The sequence below is a fragment of the Urtica dioica genome, chromosome 10 (assembly GCF_054948205.1).
Source record: "Urtica dioica subsp. dioica isolate 48M chromosome 10, U.dioica_male_clone48M_v1_H2, whole genome shotgun sequence".
NCBI classification, from domain to species: Eukaryota; Viridiplantae; Streptophyta; class Magnoliopsida; order Rosales; family Urticaceae; genus Urtica; species Urtica dioica.
The window spans coordinates 25,021,592-25,043,923 of record NC_142765.1 but is presented as its reverse complement, the minus strand read 5'-3'; the positions used below and the strand labels follow the sequence as shown (position 1 = coordinate 25,043,923).

At 34.4% G+C, this 22,332-nt stretch overlaps 3 protein-coding genes across 3 annotated transcripts; 1 reads left to right on the top strand and 2 right to left on the bottom strand.

Annotated features, from left to right (window-relative positions):
- Nucleotides 1-496: 496 nt before the first annotated feature.
- Nucleotides 497-4,354, top strand: LOC149384421 (5'-3' exonuclease family protein). Its single transcript, XM_089628303.1, has 12 exons — nucleotides 497-740; nucleotides 846-882; nucleotides 975-1,149; nucleotides 1,255-1,333; nucleotides 1,447-1,491; nucleotides 1,625-1,774; nucleotides 1,874-1,988; nucleotides 2,114-2,214; nucleotides 2,649-2,746; nucleotides 2,852-2,944; nucleotides 3,378-3,604; nucleotides 3,822-4,354. Exons 1-12 carry the CDS (start codon nucleotides 663-665, stop codon nucleotides 4,292-4,294), a joined length of 1,671 nt encoding a protein of 556 aa, XP_089484429.1. The 5' UTR covers nucleotides 497-662; the 3' UTR covers nucleotides 4,295-4,354.
- LOC149384420 (beta-glucosidase 44-like) lies at nucleotides 4,353-10,171 on the bottom strand. The gene is made up of 11 exons (XM_089628304.1): nucleotides 9,837-10,171; nucleotides 9,703-9,761; nucleotides 7,071-7,146; nucleotides 6,924-6,995; nucleotides 6,276-6,363; nucleotides 5,936-6,188; nucleotides 5,730-5,845; nucleotides 5,410-5,630; nucleotides 5,301-5,332; nucleotides 5,121-5,223; nucleotides 4,353-4,798 (listed from the first exon to the last, which is right to left on the bottom strand). The coding sequence occupies exons 1-11, from the start codon at nucleotides 10,087-10,089 to the stop codon at nucleotides 4,518-4,520; spliced, it is 1,554 nt and encodes a 517-aa protein (XP_089484430.1). The 5' UTR covers nucleotides 10,090-10,171; the 3' UTR covers nucleotides 4,353-4,517.
- Nucleotides 10,172-18,795: 8,624 nt separating this feature from the next.
- LOC149384419 (myb-related protein 308-like) lies at nucleotides 18,796-20,277 on the bottom strand. The gene is made up of 3 exons (XM_089628589.1): nucleotides 20,045-20,277; nucleotides 19,803-19,932; nucleotides 18,796-19,314 (listed from the first exon to the last, which is right to left on the bottom strand). The coding sequence occupies exons 1-3, from the start codon at nucleotides 20,169-20,171 to the stop codon at nucleotides 19,005-19,007; spliced, it is 567 nt and encodes a 188-aa protein (XP_089484715.1). The 5' UTR covers nucleotides 20,172-20,277; the 3' UTR covers nucleotides 18,796-19,004.
- Between the last annotated feature and the right edge of the window lie 2,055 nt (nucleotides 20,278-22,332).

Here is a 22,332-nt window from a genome sequence, read left to right as displayed (position 1 = left end):
TGAGCCGAAAATATGAGCTATTTGCTTAATAAAATGAAACTTGGGCTATTCCCCCAATAAGAATGACAAACTTGGCTAGTTACAACAAATTTCACAATTTATTATAAAACAATAAAAAAACATCATTTATTTAGGCCCGATATGCAATCTTTGAGTCCACGTAGACATTTAACGTGAATAAGCTAACGATGGTGCTAAGTAATGAAATGTGGTATTTTTGCCGCCTAAAAAAGAGTTGATGTATTTAAGTGTATTAAGTCGAAGAGTTGTGGTATTTATGCCGCTAATATCCCTTGTTTATATATAGCCAAAACGGGCTGAGAAACAGTTGCCATTGGTTAAGCAAAATACACGCGCCACAACCAGCCAACGCGCGGGAGTCTAAAAATTCAATAAAATTTCGCGGTTAAAAATAGATGCTAGAATACCCAATCTACCCTTTTCAAACGTATCTAGGTCAATGAAGAAAAAACAGGTCAGAGATTTCAGATACAAAGAAAACAGCAAATTTGTAATTTCATCATTTCTTCCCGCCGATCCATCTGCTCGCTCTTCCTCGTTTGCTCTTCAAACCAAACACACCAATATCGGAAGATACAAATATAACTAATAAATCTAAGACCCGAAATCAAATTTAAAGAGAGAAAATCAATCGGCGAAAGATGGGTATCAAAGACCTTCTCAAGTTCATGAAGCCTTACACTGAACCAATCCACATCAAACAGTACACCGGCAAGCGAGTAAGATTTTTATTTATTTATTTAATCATCAACTTTTTTTTGCACTTCTTCATTGTCATGTTTGTATTCATTTCGTATTACTTTGCTTTTTATGTTAATTTCCAGGTGGGCATTGACGCCTATTCATGGCTTCATAAAGGAGGTAATCAAGATTAAAAATTTACATATTTTTTCTGTGAGTTTGTACGTTTTGTTTAATTATATATTTTTTTTCGGGGTGTTGTGTTTATGTAGCGTATTCGTGTAGTATGGAGCTTTGTTTAAACTCGGATAATGAGAATAAATTAAGGTACATTGACTACTTTATGCACCGAATCAATCTTCTTCGTCATCACAAGATAGTCCCGGTCGTTGTATTCGACGGCGGCGATATCCCCTGTAAATCCGATACCGAACAAGATCGACACAGGTAATAATATAAGATTTTCCTTATTTTTTTTAGAAAAACCCCTTCATTACATTACACCACAGCTTAGCTTTTCCAAGCATCTTATGAGGTGTTGAACTGAGTCAGGAAAAAGACGACCAACCGTGATATAGCAATGACGAAGCTAAAAGAAGGCAATGTTGACGCTGCTACTGGGTTCTTCCAGGTAGCTTTAGATGTTCATTTACTATGTAGAGCTTCTCAAGCTATATATCAATGGTGTCTGTTTGCTGTCAAGTGAAATGAAAGTGATCTTTGTGTTTCGATTTCTCTTCGCAGAGAGCAGTGAGTGTTACACCATCCATGGCACATCAACTGATACAGGTGACATTTTCCCAACTGTCAAATAAGTAAATTCCATTTTAATTCAAAAGAATCAGCGAAATACAGATTTTTCTCGTGCTCCGAAATTGACTCTAGACCGTGATTAATTTGAACAGTGTGTTGGGAATATCAGGTTTTGAGGTCAGAGAAGATCGAATATGTAGTTGCTCCGTACGAGACCGATGCACAGCTGGCACACTTGTCAAACCTCGATGCAGAAAGAGGAGGGATTTCGGCTGTGATCACCGAAGACAGTGACCTTATAGCCTATGGTTGCAAAGCTGTGAGTACTTTATCTTCCAGATAGTTTATATTCTCTTGATTACACGTCATTGTTACCCTTTTTAACCAAACTTGGGATTTCATTTTGGCTTCCGAATAGATTGTATTTAAGATGGACAGATATGGCAAGGGTGAAGAGATATTGCTACAAAAAGTTTTTGATTCCACAGACCGTAAACCTTCGTTTCGTAACTTTGACCAAGAATTGTTCACTGGTTAGTTTCTATGTCGATGTGACATCTTCTCACTAAAAAAAAAAAACCCCTCAAGCAGTTTCTTTATATCTATTTACAAACATTGATTAAGTGTGGTTTCTTGTTTGTGAATTGCTATTGCATAGGTATGTGTGTCTTGGCTGGGTGTGATTTCCTTCCCTCAGTTCCCGGAATCGGGATCGTAAAATCTCATGCTTTGGTATCAAAGTACCTAAATCTAGACCGTGTAAGTTCAGTCAATCAAATTTTAAGTGATTAGCTATTGACCACTTAAAATTTTGGACAAAGAATTGAGGGAGTCATGTTACGAGTGCATTGTCTTTTTTAATTATTATTGCTTGAAATATTCATAATGATGGTAACTAGTTTTTGGAGAATGTTGGAATTTATTTGGAAGGCATTTATAACGAGGTCATCTTGTTGTATGAATTTGCATAATAGAAAGTTTCCATCAGTTTTGAATCCCCGAAAAGTCAGTTCGAATCCAGTTGGCTATGAGTTTTAATCAATTACTCGTTGTCACATGAAATTTAAAAATCCATGCCTTTTAGTAAAAAGAATGAATGCTTATTAACATTACTCAAACACGTTGATGTTTGTGTTGAATTCATCAGAATGTGAGTGTATGAATTCTTGTATATGGTATCATTTGTTTTTCAGGTCTTGTCAGTTTTGAAACTTACGAAGCGAGATCAAGTGCCTGAAGATTACACCACATCTTTCACACAAGCAGTTTCAGTCTTCCGATACGCTCAAATGTTAGCACTCAAAGAGTTTTCCAATTTTTTTTTTTTTTTGTAATTATGTTTTTTTTTTTTTTTTTGGCTGGTGACACATATCGGCCTTTGCATATTTCCACGCAGATACGATGGTGCCACTAAAAAGCTTAAACACATGAGACCTCTTCCCGAAACGCTTCTGCAATCACTAAATGGAGAGCTCGATTTCCTGGGACCGTATCCTTTTCTATGATTTCCTTTTTGTGGATAATAAAAAAAGTTGGGATAAGTTATATTGCTTGATTTCTAAGATATTGCAGGTATTATTGTATTTGAATTTGTACATTATAGTGCTAAGAGCAATAGGCTCTTTCTTGTCATTGGCATCATGTCACAATCAGCTTTTTTTTATAGTGATTTTCTATTTTAAATAAAATACAGTAAGAATAGACTAGAACATGAATTCGTTCATCCTTTTATCAAATCAGTACATGGTCTGCAATTCTTTTTTTTTTTTGTTTTTGTCGGAGAAAAATGTTTAAAGAATGTGATAGTTTTGAGCAATTTTATTGAGTAATTTTCCAAGTTCACATTGTTTATGACATGGGATGAGATGAGAGTTTTGCGGTGGATATATGTTTTTCCTTTAACCGGTTTGTAACGGTTTCAGTGAAATCCCTCCATCATTAGCCATTGCCATTGCAGAAGGAAATCTTGATCCCTTAAGTATGGAGGCTTTTGACGTTTCTCCGAGTTATAGATATCATTCGAAACCTCTCAGGATCCAAACTTCTGGTCGAGTTCCAAGAATCGACGCTCCTCTGGTTCCGACAAAAGAGAGTTGCTTTGTCGTCTTCTCTAACCGAAAAGCCAGAGAGGAAGATTGTGCAGTTACAGGTAACTTTTCTACTTAAAACACCATATTCACTCTACATGAATTCACCTTGGTTTTCTATGAAAAACTAAGAACTCACATTACTGTTTAACCTTGAAAAAATGTCGAAATAGTTTTAAATTTCGTCTTACCATCATTTTAAATTCACTCTTATAAGACCACAAGTTTGAAGTTTCATTGGTGTTTTTTTCTTTCTTGACGGGATCTCGATCCCCCCAGAGGAAGAAGAGACGTGTATTATTGACAGAGTTGAAGATCTTGAGAAGTTGATCGCGGAAAAAACCGACATTGAAGCGGTTCAGACCACATCAGTTACAACACACATCCCTCTCAAGATTCCAAACAATAATCCATTCAAAAGGCGAAAAACTGATCAAACTCAATCCACTCAAACGGTTACCCAAGTCTCGAGTCTTGTGGAGGAAGGTGATTTGGCAGATATAAAATTTGAAGAAATCACTTTCCATCAAACGGAAACAACCGTTGAAGAAATTCCTTACTCGACTAACAAAGAAGAATCAGAAGTTTTCAACGTTGGTTTTGAATCACAAGAAAGTGTGAATTCTAAACCAAATTCGAAAATCACCAGTGGGGCAAAACGGAAGGGAAGATCTGGAAAAATAAAGAACAGCAATTCCAAGAGCTCGGGTACGAAAAGCAGTAGTATCTTGAACTACTTTTCTCTCGTGTAATCCATTTTTTTAAGTTATAGATTAAAAAAAAAATGAATTCAAAGTTAGCTTGCCAATAGAGCTCTTAATTAATGCATATTCTCTTAATTTATTCATCAACTTATTACCCAAAGTAGAACATACGGAGACTTGTTGCCAAAGATAGTACTACAAACAGAGAAACAGTTTAACTTGTCAACATAGTAGAACAAAAAAAAAAAAAAAACAGGAAAGAGATCTCTCTCTAGTGCTTGTTGTTTCTGCGAAGCAGTTTCTGGAACCAATAAGCGGACATCTTGGGGGTCCTCTTGAGGGAGTGAAAATCGACGTAGACAATTCCGAACCTGGAAGTGTAGCCAAGTCTCCACTCAAAGTTGTCGAGAAGAGACCACGCAAAATAGCCGACCACATTCGCTCCATCGTCCACGGCTTTCTTCAGCTGAGTCAGATAGCTTCTGTAGAAGTTGACCCTCGTTGTGTCGTGTAGTCCTTGAGCAAACGTTACGTTCCCCGGGTCATCCATGCCTGAAAGTACGATTATAATATCATGAGTCCATTAGGAGAATGACTAATTTAAATGTTTGAAATTGCTAAATAGACAACGTTTGGTAAATCTTAGGTAAATAGTCACTTTCAGACGTAAATCTTAGGTAAATAGTCACTTTCACATGTCAAACGTTGGTTATTTATTTAAGATTTACGTCTGAAATTGGTTATTTACCTAATATTTATCAAACCTTGCTATTTAGCAATATTAAATGTTAAGTTGGCTATTTTCCTAATTTTTTGTAATATTATACATTGATCCTTGTAGAAAAAATAAATGAGAAAGAAGGAAAAGGTGTACCGTTTTCGGATAGAATGACAACCGGGTTTCCGTACCGTTCTTTTATGTACATCAAACACTTGTACAGCCCCCATGGAACTTGGTAAAGCCAATACGAATATGCCTGCCAAAAAAAAGATTGAACTTTTTTTTTTTCCTATAAAAAAAAAAGTTGTGAAAGTAAGATCATAGGAGACTTACTTTAGGACCGATTGGAACTCCGTTCTTCGAATCTGCAATGTGCGTGTTATAAATGGTTTGAGTATCATGTGTTGTTTTGGAGATCAAGTTAGGGATCAGAGAATCTTACAGGCGAAGCCGGCGTTCCAATCCCGCTGATACCCCAAGTCCGTTTTATTGATTTTTTGGTGCGGATCGTACATGTAATACGCCGTGTACTCGTTGATGCCCACAAAGTCCATCGAACCTTTTACCATCTTGACCTGCTCTTTCGTGAATTTCGGTAGCCTTTCCCCAACTATGTTTTGCATCGTCTTCGGGTACTCGCCGTACACGATCGGATGAATGAACCTGCGAAAAAAAAAAATTTATCAAATGCAGACTGATTCGAAACATGTCGTGAATTATGTTGTTTAAGAGGGATCTAGTTTTATCTCTTTTTTTTTTTACCATCCAACGTGAAAGTCGCGTGCTCTTTGTGCAGCGTAATTATCGGCCTTTGATCTCGTCAGAGGCTCGTACCACACGAAATCCAGCAGGATTCCGATCCTCCCCTTCTGCTTTTGCTGGAAAAAAAAAAAAAAAAAAACATCAGGTCTTTTTATAGGACTAACCAAAAAGAAAAAGAAAAAGTGAGAATTATATATGTGTCTTACTTGATACTTTTGGCGGTATCTCTGGACCGCGGACGCGTGAGCCAATATTAGATGATGGGCTGCGATGTAAGGCTCGGTGGCTGAATTCCCAGCCGTGCAGTTTCCGAAGGCTTTGGAGCACCGTCCCGGGGCGAAGAAGCCATTGTCGTAGCCGAGCGCAGCCACGACTCTTGGCTCGTTGAAGGTCATCCAGTTCTTGACTCGGTCCCCGAAAGTCTTGAAGCAAAAGTCTGCGAAATCTGCGTAGTCTTTTCTGCAACAAGATCACACACACACACCACATTGAGTCAATACATACAGGCAGAGAAAGAAAAGTTGCACAGCTTGTCCTTGTACTTACACTACTTGATCGTTTAGCAATCCCAAGTACTTCTTCTCGAGCCCGTTCGGAAGATCATAATGATAGAGATTTGCGTACGGAGTAATGCCTGAAAAAACAGCACCAGGCAATCAAAAACGTTTTTTTTTTATTATGTGTTTTACGTAATATTTTTCGGCATAATATACTACACAATGCTAGGAATTAGATTGGTTAAAAATTAAAAAATTAGGTAAATTAGATTGCTATATAGTCAGTGTTTCGTAAATCTTAAGTAAAAAAAACATAAAGATGACGTGGCCTAATAAATGGAAGTGTGATTATTTACCTAAGATTTAGGCCTGCAAATATATGAAAGTGATTATTTATCTAAGTTTTACGAAACGTTGGATATTTAGCAATGTCAAACTGTAAATTTGACTATTTACCTAATGGACCCTTAAAAATTTGATGTGTCATTCAAAACGTTATGATATGTCCCTTGGTGTAGCATTGTCGGATTATATTATACTTAACATGATATCAAAGCCCACAAAAAATATTCAGATGAACACCGGTAACAAAATGATGAAATTCAGCCTAAGATGAGTAATCCCAACTATCCCACGTCAAAAATATCCCATGATACGTGACAAGATTATTGTGACATCAATAGAAATGAGAAATTACCTTGTTTGATCATGTAGTTAATAAGCCTGTTGTAGTACGCGACGCCCTTCCAGTTTACTTTTCCGGTACCCTCTGCGAGGTTTCAAAGCTAGTGTGACAATTTAATCAGAAATGAGTTTCATAGCATGATACAAATTGGATGTTCACCTGGGAAAATTCTGGACCAAGAAATCGAAAAGCGGTACGCGTCGAAATTTAGTTTTTTCATGATATCAACATCTTCCTGAAATAACAAAACAAGACCCTTTTAGTAAGTTTCCATTAGTATTTTCTTCTTCTTTAATATATCATTTGTAAAATTTATTTGGTTTTTAGTATATATTATATCGGGATCAGGTTGCTTTCATGGATATGGCTTATATACAAATGAAGTGTTTAATATGAGAAAATAAGAACAAGGAAAGTAGCACATCTACTCTCACCCCGTGTAAAACCTTTTATGCTACTTAAAATTCACCAACTCTAATTAACAATTTAATATTTTTGTTTTTGCAATATATGTGGAGTTTAGGCCCTCATAAATGTCCTTTTAGTCATTTGTTTTGTTTTTATTTTATTTTTTTGTTTTACTTTTGTACTACACGTTTAGTAGTTAAGTTGATTTCTTTTTGAAAAGCAGTTAAATTTAATTAAAAACTAAATAAGTACTAAAAAATCAGAATAATTATTAAAAAAAATACAACCAATACAATTTTTTTCCTTCTTTTCTCTGGGGGTGTATAATAATAATAATAATAATAATAATAATAATAAATTAAAAATATATAAGAAAGGCATTTTCGTAAGACCACTATTGTGCATCTGTTATACAGAATAGCATATATAATATTTATGCTTCTTTTGATGAATAAAGTGAAATTTAAAGTGATTTTGAAGTTAAATGTAGAGAATTGTCAGATCCCACCTCTTCAATTATAAGTTCTAATTTATATATTTTTCTCATAATTATAAATCAAAGACAAAATTGATTACTCGGAATTGATGTCTACACTTTCCATTATATTTTATGAAAGGAATAGAAAAAAAAGGCCAATAGTATCATTTGCGATTATTAAAAAAAAAAAAAAATTGGTATCATTTGCGTGGTTCAACTTCAAGCAAGGGATCACTTAAAAAAACCTGGGTCATATTTGTCGAAATGCTATCAAATATAAAAAACTTTTTATTTTTTATATTTTTTTGGGTTTCAGAAAACGTGCAAGTGCAAAAGAGTGAAGGGATATATTTTTATAATTTAGTACGTCTTGGTGTTAATGTAAAAAGCGACAACAAAATCAAATATGGAATCTCTTGTACCAACAATTTTTTTTTATAATTTTTTTATTGTCGTCGATATCTAATCGTTTGGCTAACTGCAAGCTGTAGATTCTATTGCTGATGTTTGTTTTTTTCTTTGAATATCTCATTCTTACATTGTGATTGTATAATTGTATAATCAACTCCATGGAATATTTTACCATAAATCTCAAAACCAATCTTAATTGTAATGTGAGTTTTTCTTTACATCTATGATAGAGGAGCCCTAACTATCTGAAAAAAAAAAGTATAAATCTTCACATATTTAAAGGTGCTATGATGTTTAGCAGGGGCGGCCTAATAACTATTGTGGCCTTAGGCAAAAATTGAAAATGAGACCTTTTTTATACAAAAGAAAAAACTTATAATAATAATAAACACAAGCACACGAACACAAAAAAAAAAAAAAAAAAAAAAAAAAAACTAACAATAATAATCTTAAAGACTAAAACAAAACAATTTATGAGGCCAATATTTAAGTCTTTAAGTTTATTGGGCAAAAAAACTACAATTTATGAGGCTTTATTTTTCTTCAAATAGGAGAGGCCTTAGGCAATTGCCTAAATTGGCTAAGGGAATGACCGGGCCTGATGTTTAGCAACAATGATACGGAGCACTATTTAATTATGACTCCATTTTTAATTACACAAAACAGCATTAAAAATTAAAATCGACAAGTATCTGTCATATATTTGGTTTTATCTCTTTTGTGAGCGACGTGTATTTTGAAATTTCAGCATCAATAATTCCGCAAGAGACCACACCTTTCTATGCATCTCTGTGTCTACTTATGAAACAGCACATGTGTGGGTCCCTTTTACCACTTCGTGAGTACGTAAAAAAAAAAAAAACCGTTACATAGTTAACGTTGCCGGAGAAATTTGAAAATCATGAAATTGGATTTTTCCCCTGTATTTAATTTAAATTAGAAAAATATAACTATAAAAATTTATATTTAGTGACCAAGAAAATAGAGTGTGGCAGTAAATTTTGATTTATTTTACTCGTTTGGCTGCTACCGTATACAGAGTTGCAGACTACAGTTACGGACTATAAGATCATAGTTTGTTCAATTGATATAATAAATCTTAATGGCTATTTTTAAGATTTACCATTATTAGTAAAAAAAAAAAAAAAAGTAAAATATTTCATTGCTCACAAGTCAGAATACCGTTAAACTTTTTGTTAACTAATATATCTTTTATTGTGTAATTTTTAGAATATTATGTAATAAATACCTCCTCATTTGGAATAAAGAAATGACGTATTATAAAGCCACTTGCATTTTTATGTAATAAGCAGTAAAAAGATCTCACTTTATAAACCAATATCTCAAATGCCAATAATATATCTAAACTTTTCGTTACCTAGTATTTTTTTTTTTTATTGTGTAATTTTTAGAATATTATTTCTCCAAATATACTCTTCAGTTGGAAAAGAAAAGAGAATTTTTTTCTCAAAAGTAAAAAAATAAGAGTCTTACTTTGTAACGGTGATACTGGTCTACCGAAATCTCTCCGGTACCGTTATTAGCAACAATCCCTGTTCACCACAAAAAATAAAATAAAACAATAAATATGACGTCACACTATTTAAAGGATGAAGAAGATAATGAACCTGGAGTTTTGATGAAGATGTCCCAAATGCTGGGCCCACGTCCGTCCTTGCTGGCCATTCCCTCCACTTGATAAGCTGACGTGGCAGTTCCGAAGACGAACCCCTTCGGGAAGCTTTCCCTGCTCAGCCCTCCGGTGTCCAACACTCTCTCTGCCGCCGCGGTTCCACCGTGTTCCGCTGTACCCTCGCCGCACCGGATCAGTGCCAGCACGGTGACCAGAACGGTCACCGCCAACACAATTGGAGTCCTCATCTCTTTGTAAACCAATCACGATCAGAATTCTGTGTGTGTGTGGAGAGAGAAAAAAAAAGAGAGTGAAGTGAGTGCTTTCTTTTACAATTCGTTTTATACCCGGAATTTCTATTAAATAAATAAATAGATTTGTTACTTTTCAATGTTTGAAATGTCACCAAATTTGTAATTTTTTTTATTTTATAAAGAAAATTAAAAAACGCTTTGTTCGGGGCAATCCAAATTTGCATTGATTGGTAATCGGTATTTATTAGAAAATATTCGTGATTATTTAGACATCTTCCTATTGGAGTTTGGGGATTTTTTTTTTAATTTTTTTTTATTACGAACTTTTGTATTTAAAATGTATTTTTGTATGTTTAATTTTTAGTATATATGTGTTGGAAATATTGATCGATCAGGTCTAGGTCGTCTATGGCTAGAGCTGAGTTTGAATCGCGCATGTATGTAAATATTTTCTTATAGTACTTGCATGCATCTCGATCTCTCAGCATCAACAAATCTCTAATTGGAATAACACCAAGGTAAAGATCATGCAGGGCGGCTTAAGAGAATCAGAGGCCTAAAACGAAAATATAATGAAATCATAATAGCGATACCATCAAATAATAAAAATATTTAACAAAAATATGTTTTTACTTGACATAATTATACCAAACAAAAAACAATTGGCAATTAACACTACAATTTCAAGAAGGAAAACAAAAAACACACTATCACACACACACACAAACACACACATCACAAACTAATTTAAATCTAAAAAACAAACAAGCAAATAAGCAATACACACGTGAGAAAGAAAAAAATATCGGGAATGATTTTTGGCACAACTCACGAGTTGGAACGATCTACTCAGAAGTTGACACGTGTCCACCACCATCCACGTGTCAACTTCTGAGTGGATCGTTCCAACTCGTGAGTTGTGCCAAATAGCATTACTCAAAAAATATAGATGAATAAAACCTGAAATATAAGAGTTTTTTTTCTTTTTCTTTTTCATGAGCATTAAAAATGTAGGTTGCGGCAGTTCTTCAAACGTCAATCAATGATCAATGGTGTGGAGTTTGGAGAAGTCAGAAGATGTGTTGAGTTTGGAGAAGTCAAAGATGAAAGTGTCTCACTTCCTTTTCTCTTTTCTTTTTAATCGTTGGTTTACGTTACGTTACATTTTAGGAAATTGTGCCTTATTATGATGTAAAAGGTAAAATGAGCTTTTCTAATCAAAGGCCCAATAACATATGTACATTCAGTCAAAGTAACCACATGTACAATCACGTATGTTCACTTGCTCTTTGATTCCAGGAGCGTCAATTTTATTATTGTCACATTATATACATATAATTTTGTTTTTGGCCTTCTTTGAAAGTGGGCCTAAAGCCTTTGCTTTAGCAGCCTAGAAGGTGGACCGGGCCTGAGATCATGAATGGGTCAAATTAAACAATAGTTGGTTCAAAAGATCGTGGAAATATTGAATATTTTTCAAAGTGGATATTAGATGTCGGAAATGGAACAGTTGAATGAATCAAAGATCATGAAAATGAAAATGAAAATGAAGATGCTACATGGATTAAAATACCTTATCAATTTATAGTTCATTATGAATTAATTCCCATTCAAGATATTTTATCATTAATATATGATGATTTTTTAAATAATTACTGTTAATGGGGCACGTGTCAGAGTGCGAGCTTGCGACGTGTCTTGATCCGGTGTTGTCGGGGTTGCGTTTCTTGAATTCTCGAGAGGATGGTGAAACTCTTTATTCTCTTGAGGGATTTTGAGATTGGTAGATGTCTTCTGGTTGCCTTCTTTGTTGTTCTCGTCTTTCCATCATTCTCTATGTTGGATAGTCAGATTTTACTCATTGTATTTCTTTTTCCCGAAGAACAATTGGGTCCTTGGTCTCTCTTTATGGGTTGGGAGAATTTTGGGATTGAGAGAAAAATGAGAGGTCAGAGGATTCTGAGTTCAGAGGATTCTCCGTTGTCTGTCCCTCTTTGATTTGTGTGAGTGAGTTATTTATAAGGAAAGCATGCCGCTTGTCGCAAATTCGCTTGTCGTTTGTCGCAAATTCGCTTGTCGCTTGTCTCAAATTCGCTTGTCGCTTGTCTCAAATTCGCTTGTCGCTTGTTACAAATTTGCTTGTCGCTTGTCTCAAATTCGCTTGTCGCATGTTACAAATTCGCTTGTCGCATGTTACAAATTCGCTTGTCACTTGTCGTTAATTCGCTTGTCGCTTGTCCCAAATTCGCTTGTCGCTTGTTACAAATTCGCTTCTCACTTATTACAAATTCGCTTGTCGCTTGTCGCTTGTCCCAAATTCACTTGTCGATTGTCGTTTTATATTCTTTTTGGCCCGCTTGACTAAATTACCCTTTTGTACTACGACATCGTTTATTTTTTATTTTTTGTAATCAGAAACGTTATCATTTTTGTAAAAATGATGCCGTAACAACACCCCCCAGTTTTACGATTGACGTGTCGAGCGTTAAACTTTTGCTTCTCCTCCCCGTCTTTATTGATTTATTATTTATTTATAATATTGTATATGTATAATATCTTTACTATCTTTTTAGAAAATGTGACTAACCTGGTTATAACTTTTGAAAAACATATGCACAAGTATCCATATATTTGCAAGTTGCTTAGGTTTCCTTTTACACATAGACTTATATATTAATGCACTATAGGTAGCCAGTTTTTATATCATCATTACTCCGTGTAGATATATGTCCATTATCTTATTTATATTTTCCTTTCCTATACTCTGTGTATAGATTAGTTTACTCATTTGTTTTTTTGACTTTAACATTTATCACATGCTTTCTTTCTTTAAAAACTGAGATGCATCCAGGAATTGAACTGCCATCACAAGTGCATAGCAGAGTTGAGATTGCTGAGATCAGCAATCTCCTTGGATTTCCTTGCTTCCTTCTTGAGGTGGGTTTCTTCTTTTGTGATTATATATGTTCTTTAGTTCTCCCTTTGCCCTTTCTTTCTTTTTCATTCCATCTCTCAACCCTTTTGCCCCATTCCTTGAATTTTTCTAGCTTTTCTTCCAAAATACTGTGATGACTCTTAATAATCTAATCAATGATGGGCCTAATTCACCTCGTGGTCCCACCCGATTTTTCTAGAGCTTTTGACACTTTCGATTTTGGTGAGTCGTGGGCGTTTGATGACTTTCCAGGTGCTTTTGGCGAAGGCATGGGTTCCACAAATTCGCCTAATGCTTTTGGTGACGGCGACCTCGATGCCTTTCTCGATGCGGTCCTCGGACGGAGACCGGTCCCGCGCGTTTCAGGTCAGTGTTTCAATGAGAGAGATAATGTCGTTCAATCTGTGGCCTATGGCGAGTCGTCTCGGTCCCCGCTGGCCATGATAGGCTGCGAGGTAGGTCCAGCGAACGAAGACGGTGTCGTACACCGGGCGTTGTCCGATGTTTGAAAAGTGGTACTCCCTTGACTTCGACGCCGCTTTTCTTCACAAATGGGTCCTCGTCGCTTCCGGCGGACTTCAAGGGGTGGGTTTTCTACGGTCTTGGTGGGCGGCAAGGTCGGTCCCGACCGAGACTCCGTCATCGGTGAGCCTTCGTTGACATCGGGGGAGGGCAACGTAGACGTTCTTCCGAATGCGTGCTCGTCGTTTGCAGTGGAGGGTGTAGAGGCTCCAGTGGGCGAGCTTCGTTGTAGCTCCCCAAAAGATGTTGTTGTTGCTCGACGCGTTTGGTCACTCGGTCGGAGGTGAGACTCTGACACGTCACATTCCAGGAGGCGACGGTGAAGGTCCCGGCGCCAACTCCTCGACGGACGGCGATGTGAGTTTTCCATCTCTTGGGGTTGATTTTGATGATGATGATGATAAGGCTGTTATGGCGGAATGTTCCGAGGAAGAGGTCGAGTCTTATCGGTGCAACTCGTTTATAGTGGAGCCTTCAAAACGGCCGTTGTCTTGGCCGAGGCGGTCGAGAGGTGGGGATTTTTTCGGCCTTGACGCCGTGAGCTTGGCAACGGAAGATAGAGTTAGGTTCCTCCGTGAGAAGTACAGGATCCCACCGGAAATTTCCATCATTGTTCCATTCGACGATGATTATTCCAACCAGCCACCCAATGGATATACAACCGTCTATGTGGAGAGTCTTAAGCATGGGCTGAGACTCCATCCACATCGTTTCATATGCAATTTTCTCGAGAGGATCAAGCTGCCACCCGGTCAACTAAATCCAAGGAGCTATTGGGTCATTGTCGCTTGTTATATTATGTGGTTCCGGGAGAAGCACCATGAAATGACGGCGTGTGAATTTCTAAGTTTGTATGCTGTGATTCCGAATTACAGAACAAAATGGTCGTTCTTTCTTCGTAACAACACATCAAAAAAATACTCGACAAACTACCCGGCATGGGGCGCGAGTGGGTCGATGAGTTCTTTTATCGAATATTTTCGAAACATTCCCCTTGGTTTCCGTACATCGGCTGATTGCCCAAAACCCCTTGATCAACGATCCGAGTTTGTTTCTTTCCTTGAGGGGATACCTCTTAGCGATCGCGAGGCCAACTTGTTTCTTGACGACAAACTGTGGGAAGAGGTTGGGTGGTTCCCTTACCGTTCGGCTGACGAGGTTTCATTGCTGTCTTCGCGCTCTTTTCCGTCCTTGGCAGAGTCTGATGGTATTAGTTATAGGGTTTTTTATTTATTTATTATTATTGTTATCATAATTTGGTTGACATATGTATACATATACCCATATTTAACAAAGCTCTAATTCTCTTGACGATTCCTTGCAGGTATGGCGGCTTATGGGGCCCGAGGTGTTACAGGGCCGGGACTTTCTGCGCGGCGGTCGCTACTAAAACGTCTACACCAACCACAAAAGCAGCGATTACTAGTTCGAAAAGAGCGCGAGATGAGGCTCCGTTAGTGGCTTCCTCGCGTGCCAATTTTGGGAAGAAGTTTAAAGCTCCTCTTCGCTCATAAGTCTACTTATTCTAGGTGTACATCTCTTTTGGTGCCATAACTATTTGCACCATAACATGTTTAATCTCTCACCAGTATCCATAATATGATCTATTGAATGTATTTATAAGAACTATACATTGACCTATTTTCATTACTTGGTTAACTAAATATTCAATATACACAAGACTAAAGATTTACTATATTCTAATAACCCAGTATCTCACTATTTCCATAAATGTTAGTGTTCAACACTTATTATTTCTCAGAAATTTACTCTTGTCTAAAGTTTGATTATCAATTCTTTTAATAACAGAGTCTAGCCTCATCAATCGAGCTTATACCTTATATTAATAATATAGTTTAGACAAAATGGAACGAGCTTATCGTTTCTGAATTTTTAAGTTGTAGAAACTATTAGCTCAGTCAATTTATGTGTCATAGTTTACTCAACCATTAAATGGTAACGAATTTATTTATCACAAAATTAGGAGTTGCACAAATCGATTATTTCCAAATTTCGATTCTTGATAAACCTTTTGTTAAATTATACTTGGTTTATTCAGTACTTGGATCAACTTTTCATATTTCAAAAAGTTTAGCAGAATAATTAATTACCTTGATCCATGTCATAAGTTTTTCAAAACATTATCTACTGTGGATCGTTTAGCTTCTTAATTGAAGATACTGATGAACTAGTTCGTCGTATCAGAGAGAAGAACAAGATCATTGCCGACGTCTTTTCTCAAGTGTTAAATATCTTCTTTTAACAAAAAGCTCTTGTAAAGCTCGAACATACACTACCACGATATATGCTTTAGAAGTCAATATATTCGAGTTTGAGTGACGTGGCGATCAGAGGAAGGGCCACTTGGCATTAGAGACGCGTCGCCCATTAAAAAAATGACGCTAGGCAAAAATTTCGCGGGAACGGGGATTTGGGCGTCGCTTCAAACCCATATGATGCTCAAAACTTGACTGAGTAATGCCAAAAAAGAGACGGTCCAATGATGCATTTCCATTTGCCATGTGAAAGAGTTGGGCGTCGCTTCTATAGTTTGTGACGCTCCAATTCTTTTGAAATTGTCATCCTTTGCTTTGTAATTAAAGGTGACATGGTTTAAAAGTTAAATAATGGGTCGTAAAGTCCATTTCCGAAAGCCTTTGTATATATATAAGTAACTTATTTTTCTTAAAACCTCATATACTTTAACATCCTCAGCAGTTCTCTAATATCATACCCTCTCTTCTCTTCCTCTCACTTTTCCTAGTGACCGGATCGGTGGAAACTCTATATCGTCTGTGAGTACTCATCACCTTTGCAACGAAGAGCTCTCTCATTTATGTGGACGTCCGTCAACGTGGACAACATTGGCTCTTCCAACGGCGGTGCTCGGAGACCTTAATTAACACATATATGCCTGTTTATACATATATGTGTATATGTAAAAAAAAGTTCTTAATTAGTTATATTGTGTTCATATATACTTTATTTTTGCTGCGATTGTGTTAATTAATATACAGATTTATTTTTTTGGGTTTTTATATTAGTTAATTAGTATTGTAAGTTTGTTTTTTTCTTTCTTTTTTATGGATCCGAATAATGAAAATCCCTTGTTTTAATTTTGTTTATATATATATATATATATATATATATTTGTATACGAATGAATTTTATTATGGTAATTATGAATTTTATTGTTTTTTTAATATTGTGTGAGCTGCGCGGCGCTTTCTCCATAAGCGATGCCATCATATTGTGCATCGTTTAGGCAGAAAGCGATTCCCCATCAGATCTGCCGCGGGATCCGATGTGGCGTACCTATGTAGAGCGTTGCTTGACTCTAAGCGACGCCTAAACGTTTAGGCGTCACTGACATATGCGTCGCTCAAAAAGCGACGTCCAAAAAATACTGCGTCGCTTTTTGAGTGATGCTAAATAGACATTTTGTTGCAGTGATATTCATATGCCTCTTTAATATATATTTTTATTTCCATTATGCCAATGCATTAAATTGTAGATCTACTAAAATCGGGTTTGTGACTATTGCTAGTTAGTTTGGTCTTTGTGATACTTCACAACCAAGTCCTTCTATTCAGAGAAAGTTCTTGTTGATAATAGTGACAAGGTTCCAGTTATGGATGCTCCCACTTACTTATCGATAATGTTGCAATTAAAAATGCTCCCACTCACTTATTGAATATCGTGGCAAGTTCTATTTCAAGTGATATATGTTTAATGAGGCAACGTCACCAAATGTGACTATATTTTAAATATGTTTAAAATGTTGACTGGATTGCAAATTTACCGTTTCGAGTGATTTAGTCTGTTAGATTTTTCTAATTTTTTTTATTTATATTTTTTTATATTAGTCCCCTTTTATTTGACCTTGTGGTAGAGAATTTATAAGACACCACATTTTTTTTTTTTTTTTGCGTGAGTCCTTCATGATAATCATCAATGTGTGTGTTTGGAAGAATCAAGATATTGAAGAAGAAGAAACTTTTTATTTCTTATTCAAACGTTGACTATTTTACAATATCAACGGTTGAGACTGATTAGTCCGTGTACTTTTTTAATTATAACTTTATAATAATATTTAGGGAAAATGACACATATATACCTTGTGTTTTAGTGAAATGTCGTGTTTAACCTTTGGTTTTAAAAAATGTCGAGATCATACACTCTATTTAACTAAAATGCCGAAATTATACCCTGAAATAGACAACAGTACCACCAATCTTCTTTTTATTGACTTTTAATTGACGTTGACTATAATATTTATAGGTAAATACCAATTATCTTTATTCATTCGCGTCATATATGTAATTTATTAAAAACTAAAAAATAAACAACAGATTCTTGATCGTGAAGAATGCAAAAAGAGGCAAAAATGTAAAAATCGACAGTTGATAGTCATCAAAATTACAGATTCGAATAGAGAATCCAGGATTTAGAGTTGCAATTCGAACACGGAATGAAGTCATCTCTTGGGAGATATGAATTTTATTTTTTAATTTCAATTTAAGGCTATTTTTATTTCAAAATTGGAAATTTGGAAGTTAGGATACTGTTTTGAATTTGATTCGGTTTTTTTTTTATATAAGAGTTAATATCAATGAAAGGGAGATTTGTGACACTTTTATCTATTTCAGGGTATAATTTCGTCATTATAGTTAAACATAGGGTATGATCTCGACATTTTTGAAAACCAAATGTTAAAGTCGACATTTCACTAAAACACAGGATACATATGTGTTATTTTTCCTAATATTTATTAGTTCTCGTTCATGTGGATTCCTGCCATTAAATTTATGAACTATTATAATTTGGTTGTCTACTTGTGCTTATTAATTTGTACGTGCAAATTAAATCAAATTAATTCTACTAGTTAATGGACATTTTCTTTAGGAAAAATTGTACAAAATAACTATTTGAAACTTATTGATTAGTAAAATAAACAAAGTTTCAACTTTTCAGCAAATTAGTCAAATTTACGTTTTAAAAAAAAATTTTATAGTCAGGATTAAATTTTTTGACGATTATCATAAGCAATTTATCACTTTTAAAAAAATTAATCTTGGAGTTAATTTTTTTTTTTAAATCAGATTTTTGCACATTTTGGATATTTCTCTAAATTAAGACAAACATTGGCTATTTTACAAATTCATAACTTTAAATTGACTATTTAGTTACATCACCCATTTTCTTTATATAGAGTTTTAATATAAAAATAATGAGAATTTGTAAATATGAGCAGTTCGTACTGTCATAATGAGGTTTCATAAGCTCGTACATACATAAGCTATCAGTTCGAGATCTACATTAATATTGCTACGTTCCCTTGAGACAAGATCTTAAATGAAATCTAGCTATCTGCCTAATAAATCAACAAAATTCAAAATATAACAATAAAGAAGAAGAGCTAAGCTAAGCTAGTACTAATAATGTTGAGAATCTAGATATTATAACACCCACCTTGAATTGGTGGTCCTATAGTGAGGTCAAGATTAAGGTCAGGCAATAAGCAATTAGCGGAACCACTTTCAGAGCGACAATCGGAAACTACTTCGGAAGCTGACGAACAATTCTGGTCTTCTTGTAATTTATCGCAAATAATTCTTTTGGAGCAACATAGTACTTGACCTATTCGATGCTTATTGGGGTCTAATCCCATTCTTATAAGCTTCTTTCTTAGGTGGGTGTTCCAGTAATTCTTCACCTCATTATCAGTTCGTCCTGGCAATCTTCCTGCTATCAACGACCACCTGTATATATAAAAAAAATAATTATATATATAACTAACATGATTAACTAACTATATATATATATATATATATATATATATATATTAACCATAATATATATATATATATATATATATATATATTAACCATAAATATTATGGTCAACTTACATATATCACACAAAGTAAGTGATTCAGTGAAATTATTTATAATCGGTTTATGATGAGGGGTATTTTTTTTCCGTTCGTCATAATTTTTATTATTTGACGCAAATAAATAACGTATCGAAGATATATGTATATATATATATACATATATACCTATATATTTATATATTGTTTCAATATTCTTCAGCAGTTTGTCAAATATATACATGAAGTTCTAGTTTTTTTTTTTTTTTTTTTTTTTTTTTTTTTTTTTTTTTTTTTGAACTGTCCGAGAAAGTCAATATTAGTATTTGTCACTTTGAGGTAAAATTATAAGATGATAAAAAGTATTGAAACTATTACCTGTTCCCAAGAAGCGCATGAAGTTTGATAATAAGTTCTTCCTCATCTTCACCAAAGTTTCCTCGCTTAACGTCCGGTCTCAAGTAATTTACCCATCTTAGTCTACAGCTTTTTCCGCAACGAAGCAGCCCTATTTCATAAATTATTAAAAAAAAAAAAGAAAAAAGTTACCACCATTCCCATATTTCGCTAGGTTGATTAGTTTGATAATAAAGACATTTTTACGTAAAAATAAATTGTACCAGTAGCCTGAGGAACCGAGCGCCAACAACCCTCGCCGTGTTTTCGGATATAATTAACTAGTTTTTGGTCCTCTTCTTTTGACCAAGATCCTTTGTTTTTTTCACTGCTATTCTTAGCTTTCCTCATCGAAAATAGTTAATGCTTCCGAGAGCAAAAAACTTAGGTGCTTCTTTTGGTAAAATGATGAAAAGGATTTTATGTGTTATCTAATGTAAAGGTGTGTATGAGTCATGTTTATATATATATATGTATAGCAGCGTAGCTATAGTTTGAAGGAACTTGTGGGTTTGACTATCAGTTGGGACGTGATATCATCGTTATTGCTTACTTTACGGGTTGTTGAAGGCAGTTCTATGCGTGATAAGAATGAGCTGACTTCTTCTTTTGATAGCATTGTGTATATTTTGCCATGTCACCCATTTGAACCCCCATATTAAATGTATAGGCTATAGCTCAACTATAAATAATAATTAAAAAAAAAAAACAGTTAAGAGTTTCATGAACTTAACTTAATTAGTTATTAATATAATAATTAGTTTAAATTACTATGATGGTCAATAATTTACTTGAGTTATGAAGCATAAGGAAAAAAGAAATTCAACAGAGACTAATTTTTCATGAACCTTAATTGATCATTTAATTGACTAAAATCGTTAATTTATTTACTTAAGGAAGACACTAGAGAAGGAAGAGTTATGATATATTTTCAATATTTGTATATTTCAGCTAAAGGTTAATTGGGCGTCGCTATTTGTATAAATTGTCATGGATTTAGGTACTCGAATTCTAAGTTTTAACTACTAATTTAAATTATTTTCTCTGATTTGAAGTAATATTTATTTTTAACATAAAATCGGCTTAGTTGGAGCTCTAGAAGTACATCACCGTAACCTAAATAATTTGAATAAAAAAACTCAATTGATTAACTACATTTTATGAATGATTGTGTACAATAGAATTTTACCCATCTTAAATGCTAAATGAACAAAATCAATTAAAATTACCAAGTATATAGGTATGCATATAATTCAAAATTACGACGGCAAGAATATGATTAACTCAATGAGAGATGTTTTATGAGATTTTTATTAGAAACTTGATATGCTTTAATAAAAGATCTTAGTGTAAGAGAGGTTTTACTACTTTAAAGTGAAATCTGATCTATTGTACTAGAGCCTTGCTATTCATCACGACTTTTTAAGTGTGTGAAAAACTGACGATCCATTCATCAATTGACATTTGGATATAAAACAAAACAATAAATTATTAAATAATGTACCATTGGAGTCGTTAATAAAAGTCGTGAGTCTGGACAAAAAGCATTTATGATTGTACTATAAAAGAGTTACAATACTTAATTAATTCAAATCAGTAGCGTAACAACATTCCATCCATACTACAACCAATAGTCAATTCAAACTGTTATAATTTTCTTCTATATTTTATTTAGAGAATACAAATAATAGAAGTATGGCAGTGATAAGATAACCGTCAACTGTTAGATTACAACTCACATGTTTTTTCTTTCTTTCAGATTGAATGTTAGATTCACCATCCAACAGCACAAGAATATATTTTGGGTTTTCTTTTTAAGGTTATATATAATAATATGGCTTCGTATATTCCGTGGAAGGTGTTGTTTTGAGGACTAAACCAAACTCCCAATATATAGACCATATATTTGCTTTGTGAGACTGACCATCTATATGATATTTAGATTTCAATGCATAGCTAGGACCACATGTTTACCTGACAGTTCTTCTCGGCCATGAACATACATATTATTTATTTTTATATCAACGAAAATATAATCAATGACCGTAGTAGATACATCAATATCAGCGAAAAATTTCATCAGATTCCGAGAAATTTGATTACACGAGGATTAAACAAAATACATAATGTCGGTAAATGACAGTCCTTACTTCAAAACCTTGTAATCTTTTAGAACTTCTATCAACCAACAGATCACACTACCGTAATGATATTTTGATATAAATATGATTTATTTATTTAGACGGTACGTTAAGTGCACGTAGCAATACTCTTATAATTAAAAAGGAAAACGAAAAACAATAACACTGTTGCTTCAGAAAAATTATAAGACTATTATTGTTGAATTTTTTTTCAAAAGTTATAATTATTATCAAAACTAACCAAGAGCTAGCGGTTTATTTAGTATTCTTGAAAATCCAAAGTACACAACCACATGTCATATACCATGACATTTAATAAAAAAAATTGATTTAATAATCTCATCTGCCAAACTTGTCTAATAACATTCAGA

Excerpts from the sequence above, each read along its gene's own strand:
- LOC149384421 (XM_089628303.1), top strand. The coding sequence starts at position 663 with ATGGGTATCAAAGACCTTCTCAAGTTCATGAAGCCTTACACTGAACCA. Across the intron at positions 741-845 it reads AACAGTACACCGGCAAGCGA|GTGGGCATTGACGCCTATTC; the intron begins GTAAGATTTTTA and ends GTTAATTTCCAG. Across the intron at positions 2,945-3,377 it reads GAGCTCGATTTCCTGGGACC|TGAAATCCCTCCATCATTAG; the intron begins GTATCCTTTTCT and ends TAACGGTTTCAG.
- LOC149384420 (XM_089628304.1), bottom strand. The coding sequence starts at position 10,089 with ATGAGGACTCCAATTGTGTTGGCGGTGACCGTTCTGGTCACCGTGCTG. Across the intron at positions 6,364-6,923 it reads TAACTACATGATCAAACAAG|GCATTACTCCGTACGCAAAT; the intron begins GTAATTTCTCAT and ends CTGTTTTTTCAG. Across the intron at positions 5,224-5,300 it reads GAGTTCCAATCGGTCCTAAA|GCATATTCGTATTGGCTTTA; the intron begins GTAAGTCTCCTA and ends TTTTTTTGGCAG.
- LOC149384419 (XM_089628589.1), bottom strand. The coding sequence starts at position 20,171 with ATGAGGAAAGCTAAGAATAGCAGTGAAAAAAACAAAGGATCTTGGTCA. Across the intron at positions 19,933-20,044 it reads CTCGGTTCCTCAGGCTACTG|GGCTGCTTCGTTGCGGAAAA; the intron begins GTACAATTTATT and ends TTTATGAAATAG. Across the intron at positions 19,315-19,802 it reads CATGCGCTTCTTGGGAACAG|GTGGTCGTTGATAGCAGGAA; the intron begins GTAATAGTTTCA and ends TTATATATACAG.